This window comes from Varanus komodoensis, unplaced genomic scaffold, assembly GCF_004798865.1.
Source record: "Varanus komodoensis strain SLA01 unplaced genomic scaffold, ASM479886v1 scaffold12, whole genome shotgun sequence".
In the NCBI taxonomy this organism is placed as follows: domain Eukaryota; kingdom Metazoa; phylum Chordata; class Lepidosauria; order Squamata; family Varanidae; genus Varanus; species Varanus komodoensis.
In genome coordinates this window covers 6,232,525-6,252,111 of record NW_025335349.1, presented here as the reverse complement: position 1 = coordinate 6,252,111, position 19,587 = coordinate 6,232,525, and the positions used below count along the sequence as shown (strand labels likewise).

Here is a 19,587-nt window from a genome sequence, read left to right as displayed (position 1 = left end):
AACATACTTATCCAAAATAAAGGACTATGTGCAAGGAGGGGTAAAGGTTTGCTACCAAATCGTATCTGCCCCCACAGACTTTGATTCTACCTATTTATCTCAGGCCAGAGTGTGACAGAGAAAATTAGATATTAATGAGGAAACAATCAAGTAAGTGACTCATGCTCAGCTCCAATATCCAAGTAGGAAGAGCTTTTTGCAATGTAATGTTTATTCAGTAAGCCTTTATTTACTGTTTGTGTTGTCAGCAATTCTTTCTGTTCAGAAGATGTTAACGGCTTTGTCTCTTCTAAGGTCACTGCACTATGTTAAACTTGCAGTTGGTACCCAAGTTATATATGATTTCTAGAAAATCTGCATCAGATCCAGATCTCCTTTTAGCCTGATTATATGCTGTTACAAAAAAGCTTGCTAGCTAAGCTTTTTGACTTACATGCGCCTCAGAAGTGTATGTACATGGAATTCACTAAGGTCAAGACCCGAGGCCTGGTTCCTATTGCCTGCTCTAGTGCTTTTTTTGTAAAAAAAAAAAAAAAAAAAGGTGCCGGAACTCATGTCTTGGGGTCACACTTTCACACTAAGAAAGATTTTCAATTCACCAACTTTTTTTGAAATAAAGAACTTATTTACCTTTTGCACATAGCCAGTCACTCTACACACACATAAACATAATGGTCACAGCCGGCAGTAAGGACTCAGCACGCAACCACATGACCGATCCCAAGCCGAGCAGCATCCCAAGCCGAGCAGTGCCCTCACAATCAATGCTGACACACAAGCAGCCCACAGACACTGTGTTAATGATTTTTGCACCGACCTGCTACGCCCAACAGAGCGATTCACAATCACTTGGAAAAATCCGTCAAAAAAAGGTGCCGGAACGCTGTTCCGGTGCGTTCTAAGACAAAAAAAGCCCTGGCCTGCTCTGAGAGAAGCTTAGTTGGTGGCAACAAGAAGGGACTTCTCAGTTGCAGCCCCCCATTATGGAACAAGCTCCCTACTGAGGCTTGTCTGGCATCAACTAGATACCTTTTGGGTACCAGGTAAAGACTGTCCTCTATGACAGGACATTTGATTACTTTTCAATTATATTCAATTATATATTAATATATAATTGGATTATATAATTTCAATACTATAATATAATATAATATAATATATTCAATTACGTAATTGAATTATATAATTTCAATTATATTGGGTCAATATGTTAACTGCTTAACTGTAATGCAATGTGTATATTTATTTAAAACATTTTTATGCCGCCCCCATCGCAACAGAGCCGCAGGGCGGTTTACAACAAGAACAAAGTTATACACTAAAAATATTAAAACCCGGCGCATCTCGGCTTAAAAATTTTAAAATCCTACACAATAAATTAACACTTAAAATAAGTTTTAAATAAAAAGGTCTTAGCCTGGCGCCGAAAAACAAATAACGATGGCGCCAGGTGGACCTCTCTGGGGAGCGCATTCCATAGGTGGGGGCGCCACCACAGAGAAGGTCCTCCTCCAGGTACTCACCCTCCTAATATCATTCACAGAGGGTTCCCGGAGAAGGGCATCTGTTGCTGATCTCAATATGCTATTGTACTTGTTTATAATGGTTTTAAATGTGGCTTTTAAATTCTCTACTGCATTTTATGATGTTTTATTGTTATTTTGTATTTTATATTTTATTGGATTTTTTATTTGCTGTTGCAAACTGCCCAGAATCTTTTGCTATTGGGTGGTATAGAAATAACAATAAGTCTTATAATAAAAAGTATTTTAAAAATTCATCCCAGATTATATCATGAAGAGCTGACAAACTATGCACCATATAAGTAGGTCGTATCCACTTTACAAATTTACATCAGTTTCATAGCTGTTACTATAAGATTTTCCCCCCAAGAATTTTGGAAATCATATTTTAGTACAGAGAATGAGGTTCCTAGATAACTTCATGAAATAATAGTTTACTCAGGTTTCCTTGGAAGAATGAATGGTCTGTTCTATGTGAGGCTGCTGCTCAGTTGCTTCTGTTTTGGTTTCTTTGCAGAACTGAGATCTGTGCGCTATACGAGGAGCACTTCAGGACTGCAACACTTCAGCAAAAGCAGAAGCTGACTTCTCACTGAGCTGCAGCACAGATATGATGAGGAATGCTTGGGCATACCAGTTTTTAATACATTTACTCACCCGCTGGCCTTCTTTCCCAGGTGGGCCTTGAGGACCTTCCATTCCAGGCACCCCCTGGAATAAAAACAGTTCAGAAATATAACATTTCCCCGCTGATACCACTTAGGCATCATCTCCTCATGCTACTTAAAAAGTTAAGAAGTTAAACTTCACTAAGGGTACAATCCTATGCATGTTTAGACAGAAAACACCCTACATTAGTAAGTCTCCTTTTCTGTCTGACCACACATACGGTTGCACCCCAATGAAGTTTAGTTTCTGTGCCCAATAGCCACTTAGTGATCCATTTCTACCTACAGTTAGAACTGGGATGGGTCCATCATGGAGCACTGAGAGTCAAATCCCTGATCCCAGCAGGTGACACTTTTGGCAAAACCTTTGCTATTCTGCTTGCTCAAGATGTATGTCTAAATACAAGTTTGTCAACTACTTAGAGAAATAAGACCTTCTCGAATACAAATTATTGGGGGGGGGGGGTTCTATGTGTACCCTGGGAACTGTTTCCCAGTGTGAAGGCAGCTGCATTCTGTCAAAGAATAGGCTGCTACCTAAGTAGAGTTCATGTGAAGGACAGTGAATTCTCTGAGATCTGTTCTAGAAGTACTTCGAAGCAATTCCTGGGCACGGAGTTCTTTCAGTCCAAAGGCATTCCTTTGTGTCAGGCTCAGATCGGTGCATCGGCAGGTTCTAGTCACGACAGCAATGATCCTGCAAGGCTGAATCCTGCTTCAGTTGAATGTCCCTTTTCAGAGTGTTGTTTCAGGGAGAGCCATTTTGAATAAGGGCTCATTTAAAAATAAACTACCTGTAAGTAGGGGGGAAAAGCTGGTCTAACCTAACCACGACTGTGTCATTTTGGTTCTTCCAAGGAGCCTTTCGTGCTGAGAAGCATGCAGAAACATGAACCGCACCTGCAGTGGCAGCTCATGCACTTAAACAAAGAGAGAATCATAACCTAAGTCAAATTAAAGTTACACTTTCAAGTATTTTCAAGTATCGTTCTATGAATATGCTAATTCTTACACTTGTTGGTTGCCATGGTTCTTAACCTGACGTTTGTTTTATTCCCAAGAGAGGAAACAGTCCACTGTTGTTCAGAGTTTAAAGGGCTACACCATTCCGAGAGGAAGATTTAGCATGCAATACAACTCCGCTTGCATCATTTGAACTCTGCTGGGGAAGGCGGGGCAGATGGCATTTGAGATGTCATTTTACTGTACTGTATTAGTAAAATTAAGGGAACAGGGAATTAGATTCTAATGAAAAATACATAAAACATTTTTGTATCTATTACTGCCGGGTGGATTTTTTTTATTTTTATACAAAGCAAAAATCTTCTGAGCCCAAAAACCTTAAATCCTTCGAGCTTTCCTGCAATACTGCACAGAGGAGATAAAAATAGCTTAAAATGACAACAACATATTCTGATTCTCTAGACAGGCTTACCTTGACAGGCTACTCCCACTGCATACAAATACAATTAAACAAGATTAAAAATTTAAGAGCACTATTCCATTGAGAGGGTTAAATATTATCCTCTGATCATTTCTATCCTTGAAGGGGTTGTGAGCCCAGATGGGATTGCACTGAACCACACAACTGGTTTACAATTTGGTTTTCTGCTACTGATGCACATTTTTAAAGAAAAGCAACTCTATAGTTTTCTTTTCTAGACCTTAACGGATCAGCAAATTTATCCTTTCGAACATGTCCTTCTGCTGAGCTGAACTTGACGATGACAACCAGGACTAAGGGTACTTCCTGAGGAGGCATTTATCATGCAATTGCCCTGCCTCATTTGTGGAATGGTTTTCATATACTTGGCAAGAGGAGTCTAAATTACATACATTTGTAAACCTGCCTTTTTTTGTTTTGTTTTTGCATTTACATTTTTTACATCACAGAATATCCATTCAGGATGAGAAGACAGAACAGAGGCACCCTGAGTTTTTATTGGTAGCACTGCAAGCCATTGGTTTGAAAGCATACAGGGGATAGGAAACAGCAACCCTGCTTCATATTCCCTTCCTTTTTCAAATTTTGTGAGTTCAAGTCCCGAGAAGCTTGATTACCATCACAGTCCTGGCTTAGGAGCCTGCCAAGTGAATCCACTTGTCCAGACTTGAAGGGATGGGGCATTATATGGCTGCAATATGATACAAGATATACTGTATATACATCACCATGACATGTAAAAACATTGCTCGTTAGCATGTATAGTACATGCTAAATGGCTCATCACTTGAATGCATGTATTAAAGATAGGCTGGATTGGATCCTGAGTTCTTATTTGCAAATGGAAGAGCTCCTCCTTTTTGAGGAAAGGGGTGATTCAGTAAACTAGATGAAGGAAGGTGGTCCATTCCCATTCTGTGCAGCCCCCTGTGCAGCCTTTCATCTGGGGGACCAGATGAAGGAAGGTGATCTTTTCCCATTCTGTGCAGCCTCCTGTGCAGCCTTTCCGACTCTCTGGAGCAAATTATGAAGGGTGCAAGGGGACACAGCATGAGTGGGGACCCAGGGAGCACGTCCTCCTCTTCCCCCGGTGGGAAAGTGGCACAAGTAGAACCCTGCGGCAGAATGCTCCTGCCGCGCAAGGATTAAGAGCCAAGCCATCATGTTAAAAGACCTGGAATGTTATTATGATGGGGGAATTATTATAGCTTACAGAGTGATCCTTCTCTACGATTCTATAGTGGGTGGCAGAAGAGCTGCATAAAGCATGATTGGAAAGTCACTTGTTTATTGAATGTGTATGAGAAAGTGACTGCAGAACATGCCTAGGCCAAAGTGACCCGCTTCCTCATTCCACCGACTTTACACTGGACATGTTATCTGATGCTTCGTTTGACTGGGCCCCAAAGAGTACGGAAACAGCATTCCAAGTATCTGTATAGTAAGCAAATCTTAGGTGCTTCTGCTTGTGACTGACTTAACCCTTGGCTTCTGTGTAAACATTTGGTGCCATCTGGATGAGCATTTTTTAAATCCCCAAAGGGATAGGCCCATAGGAACGTGGAGACGGACACTCATTTTCCTGGGGAGTGAGAAGCTGCAGATCAAATATCAAGAGGAATGGTTTTCATATACTTTACAAGAGAGATCACTGCAGCACCTTCCTTCACCTGTCACTCTTGTGATATGACATGCACAAGCTTAAGCTCTGGGTGCCAGAAATGAGAGAGGAGCTTAGCCAACTGTGCCATTTCAGAAACACGTCCCTGCCTTCTTTCGCCTCAATTCAGCACCTTGACAAACTGTGAGGATGATGCTGTCATCCCCAGTGTTCAGTCACAGCATGGCCCAAGTGACACCCATTAGGGAGATCAGGACTCGAAAAAGAACGAAGGTTGCAGCATTTAGGCAATTAAAATGCTTTAATGTTGGGGAAATTGTCTACCTGATGTGAGGAAATTTAAAAATTAATGTTTAAAGTTAACACTTTTACCAATAAAACATAGTGTAAAAGATATTCATTTGCCTGCATAGTGCTTCAGTTCAATTCTAAATACTTTTTCTTTCCATTTCTTTTCTTTTATATCTGTATTTAAATCTGCTTTTAAAATCTTTGCATTGCCGCTAGTTTTATTTCAATTTTTATTTTATACTATAATTTAAAACCTTTATATTGCATTTTATCATGTCATATTTTTGGTTTCAATTCTTGTAGACCACCCAGAGATCTTCACGTATAGGGCAGTATAAAAATGTAATAATTTTTTTTTAATCCATAGATTTTCTCTTTCCAGTACTTTCCCTCACCAAATTGCATTAGTGCCAAATGCACCTCATGTGCATTAGTGCCAAATTAAGAGGGGCACTAATGCACATCACCAGCCCCTTAAATGCATAGTGGGCCTGATCCACAAACGCTGACTCTCACTCACTTTCTTTCTCCCTACTTGGCCAATGACATTACAAACTGTGGCAGGATGCTGATACCACAGGTAGAAAGATGAGTAAGATTTGGGTGTTTGGCTACAAGCTCTGCTTCGGTGGTCTTAACAGCATCTAGGAGACTGCTGGTGCTGAAAACAACATTAAAAAGTAACTTTTCATTGGGCTACTTTTCATCCTCTACCTACTGTGATATCTGGAATTAGTAACAGGGGAATCAAACTCACTCAGACTGGAGAAAAGGGGTCTTTTCCCTCCATATACCAAATACTTTTATAATTGCCATCTGCCTCACTGGTGTATGGAAGATACTGAACTCCACCCCTCTTTCCCATGAGCTACTCTTGGGGAAATAGTAGAAGTTCAACACAGTGTTTCAAAACAGTGTTTGACTGGACATGGGTGAACAAACTGGGGCTTAATTACAGAAGTTGTGAAAAATTTGATAGACTCAAAGCCCAAGAGTCATTTCTGCCATCTGTGCACAACCCACAGCTGTGTTTCCCTACTCAGTGGCCCAGGATCCTTTCCCCATGTTACTTGGACTACAAATTCCAGCAGGAAAATGATGCTGTTTGTGTCTGCTTCTGCCAGTAAGAAGGCCCTGCTATGAAACTTCAGCTAAACCGCTGAAGTCACTGGCAGATGTGATGAACAAAATAACGCATTCTTTCTCTATGCATATGAATTTCTTTGCAATGCTTCTATGACCTTATTACACACAATGAACGAAACCCTGTTTTAGGAGAGCTGGGTGTGGAATCGTGCAGTGCTCAACTCAGTGTATCTGATTTTCTGCTTACTGTTTTCATAATAAACACTATTTAGTTAATGGTGTTACGAGTTGCTGATGTGTCTATACTTTGCCACAGCTGAAGGAGTGATCAGTTCACTTAGCTAATTTGTTAATGTCTAGCCATTGTAGCACTAAGCAGTACAACAAACAAATGTAAAGATCAACACCAAGAAAGGTATTTCTTGCTTGTTTCTTGCCTCTTGTACTTACGCTAAGGGCAGCTGGTCCTGGAGGTCCCGTATCACCCTATAGATTAGAAGAAACAAAATGACAGTAATCTTCACATGTCACTACCCAGGCTCAGCGTGTGTATTCTTAGAAAACAGTCCATTCAAGCATTTTTTAAAAATGTCCTTTCCTTGAAGGAACTTAAGGCAATAGATATGATCTCCACAATGGACCCTCACAGCAGTCCTGTGAGGTAGGATAGGATGAGAGAAGGGGGCTGGTTCAAAGTCACCCAGTAAACACCATAGCTTAGTGAGGATTTGAAGCAGGTCTGTCCTGTTTCAATCTAAAAAAACAAAACTGCGAGAAGCACCCTGGCTCTCCTTTCCCCCCATCTATTTATAAATAAAATGTTTTAAACCAAGTTACTAGCCTGACAAAATCAAGACAAAAATTAGTTTCACAAAGCACATTGTCCTGGAATGCACACCCTCTGAAGGTGTGAATCAAGATACAATGCAATCATAACTAATACACCCACACGGTTTCAAACAACAACCAAGTCTGCAAAGCAACTGGGGTCCTTTCCAGATGTACTTGGGGGAAAAAACCTTGTTGCAGTGATCTGTGCATGTGCTTCAACTTTGTTCCCAAGTAACTGAATGGAGACTATATTCTTGGTGGTAGATGTTTCTTTGCTTAATGTCACAGGGAGCTGTTCTGAAGAGGGAGCCGTACAGCAAAAGGGTGGTTGGGAGAGGAAAATGATGCATCTGATGCTGCTGCAAGGGGAGGACAGCTATGTGGGTGTTCACTGCTTTTATGAAAAGAGGGGAGATACAGGATTGCAGGAATGTTCAACAAGAAGAACACATTGCATTGTGGCACCTTAAAACCCAGCACACTAAGGGCACAATCCTATGCACATCTAGACATACTAAAGCGCTAATAAACAGCTCCCAGCATTCCCCAGCAAGAACCTTTTATGTCTAAATATGCATAGGATCACACCGTTACCATGGCACACAATTTCTGTAAACTGAAGTTTACTTTTTCAGATGAGCAAGGCAGTCGCCCATGTGTGGGTAAGCATACATATCAAGGATACAGAGAGAGGACAGCAGGGAAGGAAATGTTTTGCAACGTGAGGGTAAAGGAGCAAGCAGTGTGAGGTGCAGTTAAGCGGCATTACCATGCCGAACACAAATAGATACAAGACTCAATCAGCGGAGCACAAATGACTTCAAGATCCAGTCAGCTATGACCATTAGCATCTCCAGACCACTGGAGACGAATAGGCCTAACTTATATGTACAGATCAGATCAATACCTGAGGGTTAATTGCTGAAAATTTAAACTGCAGTATAAAATACTGCAAACTGAGGTTGGATAGATACGCATGACATTGCACACAGTATGCCAAGTTTTGGTGTATTTGCTGAGAGCCAAGAAAGGGACGAGGAAGACTGCATGTTCTTTTGAAAATGTGTTTGTCCACAATGGGTGCACCACCAGAGGGAATGTTATTTGAACGCTGCACAACAAATAGGAAAGAATGAATGTTACAGGAATGACAACATTAAAGAGCTAACCAGACCCGTTCTATGCATGCTTTCGTTCTGGCTTTTCTTTTACTGTTTCTCTCGTTGAGTAACCCTTGATTTTCTGGCAAATCATTAAGATTATGTTATTTCCATGGAATATACACACACACCTTTTCTCCCTTTGCACCAGGCACTCCATGATCACCGGCATCTCCTTTTAAACCCTATGGAAAGAGCAAAAGAGACATAATGCAGAAAATACCGTCAATTTTACAGGGTGATAATTTATACATCAGCAAAATTAAGCCGTTGGGCTTCTTTAAAATTGCAACCAGTACAGTGAGGCATCAGAAAAAAGCAGTCGCAGGTTGTATGAATTACCTGACATAAATTATTAAAAACATGTGGGAATTTTCCAAAACTGAAAGACTAACTTATACCCTATCACCTTTGTAACTTTTCTTTTCTTGCATCGAGTCAACTTATGGGGGGAAAAATGGAAGTCAGCCTGCTCTTCACTATTGGTTTTATCCAGACTTAGTCATGTTTATAGTAAATCCATTGAAATCAGTGGGACACCAGTCATAACTAGCCCAATGCTCTTTGGTTTCAATGACTCTATCCTGAGCATGAGTCACAGAGCGATCGTCTATGTGCTTACTCAGAAGTAAGTCTCACTGGCTTTATCTCAGGAAACTACCCTTCAGGAACTCTCAGGAAACTTGCACTACAGCATAAGTTTGAATAGAACCCTATAAATATACTTGGCCTGAGCAAAGGTCATTATTCTTTGTAGGTACAAAAACAATTCTGAGATAGTTAGAACAGGGGAATTTTTATGGAGTATCTAAAATCTGAGTGAGATCCAAAACCATGCAAACTGAACTAGATGCTAGAGGACAGAAGACAGACTTTCCGAATTGTAGAGGGCAGACCGGGAATTAGACGTCAGGGCTAAAGCAATTTGCCTACAAAAAGGTGTAGTACGAGTCATGATTATGATGGTGGTGGCAGTAAGGGTGATGATGAGTGGCATTTGTGGGGCACAAGAGTCAGTTCCTGTCATGGAATACATTTCAGAAGAATTTGCATATGCACACATAGAGACAAAGAAGAAGTGAAAAATCGGATGTAAAATCAGCTTGGGTGGGTGAAACTGGCAGTATAAAAGAGTGATGTGTATCATTCTACAGGAGAATGAGAGTGTACAACCTCAAGTCCTTCCTCCCCCACTTTCAAGCTTTCCTAATTCTATTGCCTGGTTTTCAGAAACAGGAAAGAGAGAGAACATTTGGCAGTAAAATGATAAGCAACATCTGTGCTTTGGTGGGCACTGAAACATTAAATCAGCAAGTGTTCAAAATACGTATATTTGTGCAACTTCACTTCCTGCAAAAATTACATTAATTCACCATCTGGAACAAACATAATTTAGAGCTATATAAGCATTTAAGTATCCACTTTGGATTAAATGGTGGATGTTGTCAATACTTCTGATTTAGCTTTGATGTAGCCTTTATCATGCTTGCTAGCAATGGGAGAGTTAAATCTGAAGTAGTCTTTGCTCTATGAAAAGGGACCAGACCAAGAAAAGAAGCAACAAAATGGAATAAAAGGTTTTCTATAGCTTATTAATGCCAATGCATGAAACAATATAAATGCAAATCATAAAATTCTGATTTCTGGATGGATGCTTGAGGTAGCTGAATTGCTGTGGAGTGTAAGCAGAACTGGTTAAGAGATAATTTTAAAAATTGAGAAGAACTGTCACCATGGGAAGCAGTTCTGTAACTGATTATATGGAAGAAATAGAAGAAAAAGACACAAATTTCTCAACATGATAACAACATGAACAAAAACATTCCAAAAATCCAGAAACTAAGTAAATCCATAAATGCCATCCATTTGTCAATGATATGCATAAAGTATGTAGCTAGTAAAAGTTTATTTCTTTATTTCTGCCAGTGCTTAATTTGCAAATGCAATGTGATCAGGGAATACTAAAACCCTTTCAGCACTTGTTCCTAGTTAACCACAGATATTCACAAGTAAAATACCATTACTTTATACTTGTTGAGAGCCATTTGTTCACAGCCTTTTGACTGGACTTGAACATTGTTTGCCTGCCTTTATTTCCCGGCACCTTCAGCCTGCAAGCCAATTGTTGCCCACCTTCCCCCCTCATTTTGCCCCAATTTTGAGAATGCCCCAGATATGGAAACAGTAGGTGCTCATGCTGTATTCAGATCTGAATTCAAAAGATGTATAATGCATCCAGTGAGAACTGAGCACAATGTGAAAAGTTTTTCCCTTTAAAAATAGCATCAAAACCCGGACCTAATCATTTCCTAGCCGCTGCTTTCTTGTGTTCCAAACAGTCCTGTGTTTAAACATGGCTTTCTTAACTCACATGTACCCTTCTTGAATGATGTACTGTGTGTGATAGGAAGCCTGTACCCAATCACAAAATGTACCCTAGTCTGATTTTACCTAGTCTTCAAACACCAGCTTCAAAAAGGGTTCACAGCAGGAGTTTCATGAAGATGCCAAGAGCAGCACTGTTTTCCCTTACAAGAAATGCGCTCCTTTAATATGGCTGCACTATCAATTCTGAAAAGTCAGGTAAGGGCAAAGGCAGGTGTGATTTCAAAGGGGGAAGTGATCATGTGCTTTCTCTCAAAGCGTTTTATATATATAGTGATTTTTACCTCTAACTCTGGATAACTTCCTGATGACAAACTGATCCTAAAAAGTCTCTGTACAAAGAGATGGACAGCCTGGAGTAACATCCATGTTTGCCCTTCTATTGTTTCAAAAGCTTATATAGGTGCTTTAAGGAAAAAAAGTATTATTAAATTTACAGTCATTGAATTATACAGTTGGAAGGGGCCTAACAAGTACCTGCTTAATGCAGGACGCAAGTCCAGGTTCAACCCAGCCCAACCCAGCTTAGCTTCCAAGATTAGGCAGGATCAGGCACTTCAGGCTATATTTATTTATTTCTTATTTAACAATGATATTGAAAGGCAGGAAATATACTTATTTCTTGGATGTACTGGAGAAAAGTTTAAGTGATGCATAAAGCAATTCTGAAAAAAATGTGCCTGCTTCTGAGGTGTCTTGCTACCAAGGGAGTTAAGACTGTAACAACAGTAAAAGCAAAACAAACAGCAAAAAACAAGATTAAACATCTCTTCATGCACAGGGGTATATTAGCTCCTAAGCAAGTTAGTACAATTAGGATGCACATGACTATTGGTACTTTTCATGTAAATTTAAATATATATAGTCCCCTCTTCTACCACATATCCCTCAAGGCACTTAGAATAAAACAAATCAGATACAAATATAAAAGAATCCAGTTAAAAGCTACAGAAAAAACGGTATTAACAAAGCAGCATCTCGGGAGTCCACTGCAATTTCCAGTTTACAAAAAAGAGAAGGTGGAACAGATAAGGTTTCAGAATCACCTATGAGGTCTCAGGGGAAAGGGTGAGACATTGAATATAATAGAAGTGCCACTACCAAGATAAAAAAGTGGCAACAAAGACTCTTGTCTCAGAAGGCAATGTCACCCAGAGTGATGTCTCTAGTGTAGGCCTATACATATAGGAAGCTTGCTATTTCACTTGGAGTTGCAAATTATCACATTCAAATTATTAAAATTGCTAAAATGTTAACTATATTTTGCATTACTAGCTATGGAATAGAAAATGTCCCCATATACAGAATGCAGTTGATAAGAATTCTTTCTTCGACTGCAATTTAGCTTATATCAATATGTGTACTTTATAGATCACATAAGTGACAGTTTTGCAGGCTTTAACATTGCATATTTCCCCTAATTTCATGTGGGATGTGTGATTACAAAGAATACATGCATACATACATAAATTATCTATTTATCTACCTCTCCATTCATTGCAGCTTATTTTGGCATTAGTTGCTTTCTCTCAGCACTGATGTCAAAATGACCTATGCAAACTCTCTTCCTCCATTGACACATCAGAATATTATTGATATTAAGAAAACCTATAAATTGGCTCCAGGGAATAAAGGATTCATACAATTCTCAAAAGAACATTGCTGTGTATGTTAAATATGGACATAATTGTTTCTGGGTACATACTTTTAGGATATTATTTTCAAAGTTAGGAAAGGTAACATTCATTAGCTAACACCTGAACAGGAAATATAATAGAAGTAGCAACATGAGTGCTAGTCATAATAAATATTATGCTGTTGGCTGAACTTAAAGTGTAACTCTTGATTGACGTGTCCTGTGTTGCCAGTGTACTGAATGGTAAAGTGGAAAATGCACATGGGGAATGGATGAACAGTTCTTCTATACCAACTTACTTCTAATTGAGACTAACCAAATTAGACAGCGAGTGCAATCCATCTGAGAACAAAGAACAACACTCTGGGGGATGAACTTTCCCTGTGCTGAGCTGACAGCCCCAGTGGGGGGGAAGTCACTCTTTCACGCTGGATAGATAAACAGTGTGAACACAAGAAGGCAAAGGCAGGAAAAAGTAATGTCAGCCAAATCAAAAGTTCCTCTCTTCATGCAAGGACCTTTGATCTGGTGAGGCCTCTGCTAACAGGAGCAGGGAGCCAGTTCCTGCACATTCCTCCTGCCCTCCTCAGCCCCTCTGGCCTCTCCCATGTTGCTCTGGCTAGTCCTCCAACCTTCTGAAGCAGAGTAGTGGGGCACAAAGAGAACCACAAGGGGCACGGTGAATTGGGGAAAATCCCCCCTTCCATTAGTAGAGTTTTTGATTTGATCAAAAACTTTTTTAAAAAATAGAGGGAACCATTGGATAAAATTCAGAGATTGAACAAGCATGCTAGGCAATATTAATAGTACTAGTATTACTACTAATAATAATATAAGTGGGAACCATTACAAAGGTGTTCCATGCATGATTCTGATTCCTTGGTCATGTGGTCCAAGCATTGCTTATATCTGAAAGGCTTTCAGGAAGCCAACCGGAAAGCAAGAGTGTGCAACCACAGGCGTGGGGAGAGAGGATCCATTGTCCAAGAGCTCCAGTAAAGGGCACTTTTGTAATGCAGAATCTCTGGGTGGCCTGTGTTTGTACCTTCTCCCACACTCCAGTACAGACTGTGGCCTCCGTAACACTTCCTAGCAGTCAGGCAGACTCTTGTTTCTCTCAGAACTTCAGTTCTGCAATGGCTTTTGCCAGTGTTGGTCTTACTAATAGGAAAGTCCTCAACATGAGCAGGACGGTCTCACTCCACCACACAATGAGAGCACTGCAGACAAAATTCTAGCTGAAGAGAAGGCCTGAGAACCTCCCGTTTTGTCCACAGTTCCATATGGTTTCTGTAAAAAATGGGCCCATCTCTCAATTGTTACAGATTGCTCAGATAGATCCGTCTGATTCAGGGGAAGTGGAGGGGATGGGGGGGAGCTGCAGTTCATTGAGAATCTGCCTAGTCTGGAAGAAGCAGAAGGGTTTTCAGGGTGGAAGAGGGGGCAGATGCAAGACCCAGTCCTTGACCTGGTCAGGAGGAAGCAGGAGAAACACATGGCCCGTTAGAGGGCCTCTTGTCTTCTGCTGTCTAGCCCACAAGCAGCAAGAGCCACCCTGAGGGTGGCGTCAGCTTTACTAAAAGGCAGGAACAGAGGGGAAGGTTTCAGCTCTTTATAGAAGTAGCTGATATGTCCCTTAACCTAAGTAGAAACCAAACTGTTCTGAAATCTGTTAAGTTTCAGTAAAGGAATTGTACCTCAAAAGGTTTGTCTTGAGTTTGACAAACAGAAGGAAAACAGAGATGGGACTAGCTCACCAGTTTCATGATGAACAGAAGATACTGAGGAGGAGGCATGAAGCAGAAGAAATTTGTAACTCAGTGTAACCCCGCTTTGCATGCAAAGGATCTGCTCACCAGGTTATTCTGTGGCACAGCAGGTTATGGCTGGGGGAGGCAGCAGCCTGCAGGAAAACCAACCAGACTCTCCATCTGCCAATCTGCTAATTTCAGTACATGCTGCTGTGGCTGCGTGTTCAGAACGGTGCAGGGATTCTGCCGGTGTTCCATCTAAGTACTGTATGTATGCACGTAAGCATGTATTTTATTTCTATACTGCTCTCTGGGGAGTTTACAACAAAAGCTGCTCAACCATCTCCTTTTTTGAGCAAGCCAAAGTGATCCTGGGGCTGGCCCTGGATGATCCCAGACTGCTTGTTTGGGGGATATCAATGTCTGTGCTGCAATTGTTTAGGGAGGAGTGGTTTGGGATTTCATGGCCCTCATGGCCCTGTACCACGTATATCTAGCCTTATACATGTAGCCGGGCACACACTCAGTTTGGGGTTCTACTCTGATGAAGATGATGATGCTCTAAAGATAGATAAATTATGTGTGACTCTGTTATCCTGCCCAGATCACTAGTTGTAAATTGGCCACTAGCATGGACTTTTATAAGAGCTTGGACTGCATCAGGGTTAGACTACTGCAATGTGTTCTGCGTGGGGACTTCTCTTGAAGAGTGTCTGGAAGCTTTAGGTGATGTGAAGGCAGCAAGGCCACGCCCTGGGGCCTGGTATCTGGCCTACATCACACTGGCACTGAAAGACACAATTCATAGGACCAACTTATCTAAGGGGCCACCTGTCCTGCTGTTAAGATATGTAGGAGAGCCTCAGTTGAGGACACCATAACCTGTAGAGGACTGTAAGAGAAGGGGGAAATGGGAACATCACAGGTTGCAGTCCTCTCTTTCTAAGCTACTGCTTAATTGGGTTAATTGGCAAGCTATGGAAGGAAGGAAGGACGGAAGGAAGGACAGAAGGGGCACATACGAAGAGAGGAGAGTATTTCAGTGTCTAATCTTGTGACTTAAAAAGTTCACTTAAAGTGAATAGAATCCCGGTTAAGGATAAGCAGTTTCTAATGTTACCCATGTAAAGATACCTCACTTTCCAAAAAGTCTATAACACACTGTGACTTTTCCAGCAATTTCTCCAAGTACTTCTTCCAGTGGTTGAGTTTAAAATATGTTATTGAACAAGCTGAACAGGTGCCAAGTTCTAGTTTCCACATTTAGCATTCCAAAGCACTATGTTTTATAACACTAAGAACAGTTATACTATAAAGCAGAAAGGATAGGTAAGACATTAACTCACATCTCTTCCAGGTATGCCATCTGTTCCTTTCTCTCCTTTCTCTCCCTGTTCACCCTAGGAAAAACCAAGCATTTTTTTTTAAATGCTGAAAAAAACACCTTAATGGAACACAGTCAAATTCTAGAAGAATAATGGCTACTTTCACTATAACCCATACCTGCCTAGACAAATTACTGCATGTTTTATTTTGCACAAAATACAATTCACTCAGACACAGACTGGGAGTTAAGTATGTAAAGAGCACAACAAAATCTAGAAATTCCACCTATGCAATTCAAAACCAAGAAAGAAAATGCTTAGATTATGGTGCAGGTGGGGAACTTTCCATTTTTCACCACTGTGGACAGGGACAACACTCAATCACCTTGCCGTGGCTTCATTAACTTGCATCTTCCATCAACAACATCCCTCTTGGATCTGACAAAGTGGGCTCTAGTCCACAAAAGCTGATGCCGTGAGTAATCTGTCTTTAAGATGCCACCATATTCTCTATTGTTATAATATCAAGACTTTCTGTCCAAATCATAGCTGTTCAGTTGCTGTGTCCTCCATGTTATCAAAAGGACCCTGAAACCCAAATCGAGTGGAGACAGTCCTTGCTCACAAAATCAGCATTCCAACTACATTTTAGCCTCTATGCAATAGCTCACAAAACTCCTGTTGAAAGACAATAATCATCAAACCAGATGTAACACATGTGACTGGCAGGGGAGATGAAACAGCCTTCCTGCTTTGTGTTTGCCATGCTGTGACACTGACCCCCATTTTTAAAAGGGTCCAAGGCAGATAGACACTTCAGGACTGGAAAGAGAAGAAGTGCAGCTTTCAAATAATTAACTAAAATGAAACCAAATGGTAGCGGGTTGATGTGGGGATATGGATTGCTTTAATAGTCTTCACCACTTTTTCCCTGTGAATGCTAGTGTTTGCTGTCCAGAAGGCTTGAGCACTCAGAGACAACATCTAGGTATAGCCATGACTTTTGTACAACCCTTAAACTTCATGCAACAATTCTCTAGAAGAAGCTGTTTTCCCCAATATGTCCAAAACTATTGTAAAGGGTGAGATTGCACTTTGGGCACTGCTGTCGTACTGTATGGACAAAAGCAGTCTGTTTGAAAGTATTCTCATTTGAAGGTGGTCCTGTCCAGGTTCACCTTAAAGATTAAAAAAACCACAAGGAAGGACTGCAGCAACCTTGAAGTTGCCCATCAGTGATAAGCACCTGGACATCAGAGTGGGCAGCAGGCACCTGGGTCACCTGGTCAGTTTTCCACACCATGGTGAGATTTCCACTTAAATTGTAATAACCATTACTATATTTGCAATTAGATTAGCATATGCAAATATATACAAAGCAGGATCCAAACTACGTGTTAACAGCTACTTTGTATGAACTCTAAATATAATGTCAGAGTCTAAGTCAATGTTACCACTTGTAATAAAAGCTCACAGCCTGCCTTTCTATGGCAAAACAGCATGGGGGGCACACAATTTGGAATGGGAAACATGCATAGCTGAGAATAGCCCTCACACTTTCCCTCTGCAGGATTCTGGATGCATGGGTACATATATCCTTTTCACTGGAAAAGTGGTGAGGACTGAGAAATTTAAACATACCTTTTCCTTTGATTCTTTATTCTAACTTGCTTATTCCTTGTGCTGCTTTGTAAGCTTCAATTGCACCCGTTTATTTGAAGTACTAAGTTAGACTCAAAAATTGCATCTATGGGCTTGTTCAAATATTGCAATCAAGGTTAATAAACCATGACTTAGGAGACTCAGAACTAATGTTAAGCCTGCATATGTAATCTGAGATTAAATCATGGAATCCTGGTTCAGATATAACAGGAAACTGTGGTTGAATGAACCCCAGAAGTCTTTCTTTACAGGGCATGAGAGAAGGTGGGATGTAAGAGGAGGAGAAAGAACACAGGTTGCACTGATAATCCTTCTTTAGTATACGCAAGATCTTTTATGCCTAAATTGTGCCTTAGAATACAAGCAACATCCCCATCAACAGTAATAGCACAGCCAATTTTGAATCATCCCTGGGAAGGTCTTAATTTTTCACTATTTTAAACTGGTTTGACAAAGGATGGTGACAGCTCAGCTATGCCAAAGCAGATACTCAAGAGGAACAATATGCATTTTTAATCGCCCTATTGTTGATCACTCCTGTTTTTCAATATGGGCATTGCCATGTAAAAAAGAGAAGCCTTGAGCCATACTGAAGGTTCCATGCCTACCGGGGCAGACAGAACTCTCAGGCAACAATTTGACTTATATACGGGTGTTCTTATAAAACCACTGACATTCCAGCAGAGGCATAGAAAACTTGCTCTTAAGCAGGACAAATTAACATTCACCACGGAACTAAAAATGAATGTTTGCTAAATGAATGCCCCATTTTTCATCTCTGGCAAAGAAAGAATGCAGTACGATACTCCAACTTGTTAGCCCTTGATGTAGCACGGCAGTGAGAGAAGAGCATCTTCGTTCATCACTGACTGAATTCTTCTACCTAAACAGTCCAGAAATAATCATTCATGTATAATTACAAGTGCAGCACGGCCCCTATTTCTGCCAGCTCAGTTACCATGTTTCAGTTAGGTTGACCTCAGCCCACAAGAGAAGTTGTAAAGTGCCAAAGGAAGCCATCAAGTGCTTCCTATAAGCTAAGATTCTTGATAGACTAGGGAAAGAAAAAAATCATATGTTCGGGTAAGAATGAATAAAATTATGGAAAAAAGGTTTATATAGTTTATATTATATGCAATATAGTGTTCACTCTTATCTGTGGTTTCAAGCATCTGCTAGGAGGCTTGGAACCAATCTGCATGGATATGGGAGTCCTGCTGTACTACGCAATGCTACGTAAGTCCAAGATAATCCTCCAATTTTAATAATGATTTTGTGGGAGAAAGGATTCATAAAATTGTTCTGTTGCAATAACCAAACAAATAGGAACCACAGAGGCACATATTAAATGGTCTTGTACATCAGAAGCATTCATGGAATTCCTCATTGCCCACAAAGAAAATATACACATTACTGTATACCACATGACATAGTCAAGGCTAACCCTTAACCATTGTTATGTATGTTTCATGAAAAAACTACAGTGACATTTTGTTGTTTTAGTATTATAACAGCATGAATAAACTTCAGAAATAAATACCATTTAAAAATACTCCCTACAGCTATTTCTAGACGATTCTACACTTCTATTTGCACCACTGTGCTTTGGACTGGAATACACGTTAAGTTTCCAGCTACAACACTGGAAGTGCCATTCTGCAACAAATAAGAGGACACACAAGGGTCTTCTTTGTATAAGGACTTAGCTATTGAAGGTGCGCTCCTATGCGTGCTTAGACAAAAAGAAATATTTCAGTTCCAAGCATCCCAAGACAGAACAGCTGGCTGGGGGAACCTGGGAATCCTGGGATTTTTTCTGTCTCAACATGCATGGGATCGTGCCCCAAGTGTCCGTCAATGGTATGCCAACATGGCAAAACAGTCACCCTCAACCTGCACTGAGTTCAAATAGAGGTGCTCAGTGTGGAAAGATTCCAAAGCTGAGTTTGCTGGTTCATATCCCTGGGGCAGAATTCACAGTCCAGAGTAGAACAAAGTGATTCATGAGAAAACACAAACAGTGAGGCAAGAACATTTGTCTTGAAAGCATCATGGAATCTCTGATTCTTCTAGACACATACTGTAATCTTAGGACAACAATTCCAGTGCAAGACTTTATTTTAATTTTTAAGAGAACATCTTATTTTTGTCATGCCTGTGTAAACAGATCCATAGACAGGAAGCGGTGTTTACTTGGAATCCTA

The 19,587-nt window shown here is 40.5% G+C and overlaps 1 protein-coding gene across 1 annotated transcript in view; it reads right to left on the bottom strand.

The window, feature by feature from the left end:
* Nucleotides 1-19,587, bottom strand: part of COL19A1 (collagen type XIX alpha 1 chain) — a 213,541-nt gene that overhangs the window by 88,200 nt on the left and 105,754 nt on the right. Inside the window, exons 11-14 of the mRNA XM_044421897.1 lie at nucleotides 15,743-15,796; nucleotides 8,756-8,809; nucleotides 7,084-7,119; nucleotides 2,181-2,234 (exon numbers count right to left, since the gene is read on the bottom strand). Coding sequence (XP_044277832.1) covers nucleotides 2,181-2,234; nucleotides 7,084-7,119; nucleotides 8,756-8,809; nucleotides 15,743-15,796 — 198 coding nt within the window. The remainder of the gene's footprint in view (nucleotides 1-2,180; nucleotides 2,235-7,083; nucleotides 7,120-8,755; nucleotides 8,810-15,742; nucleotides 15,797-19,587) is intronic.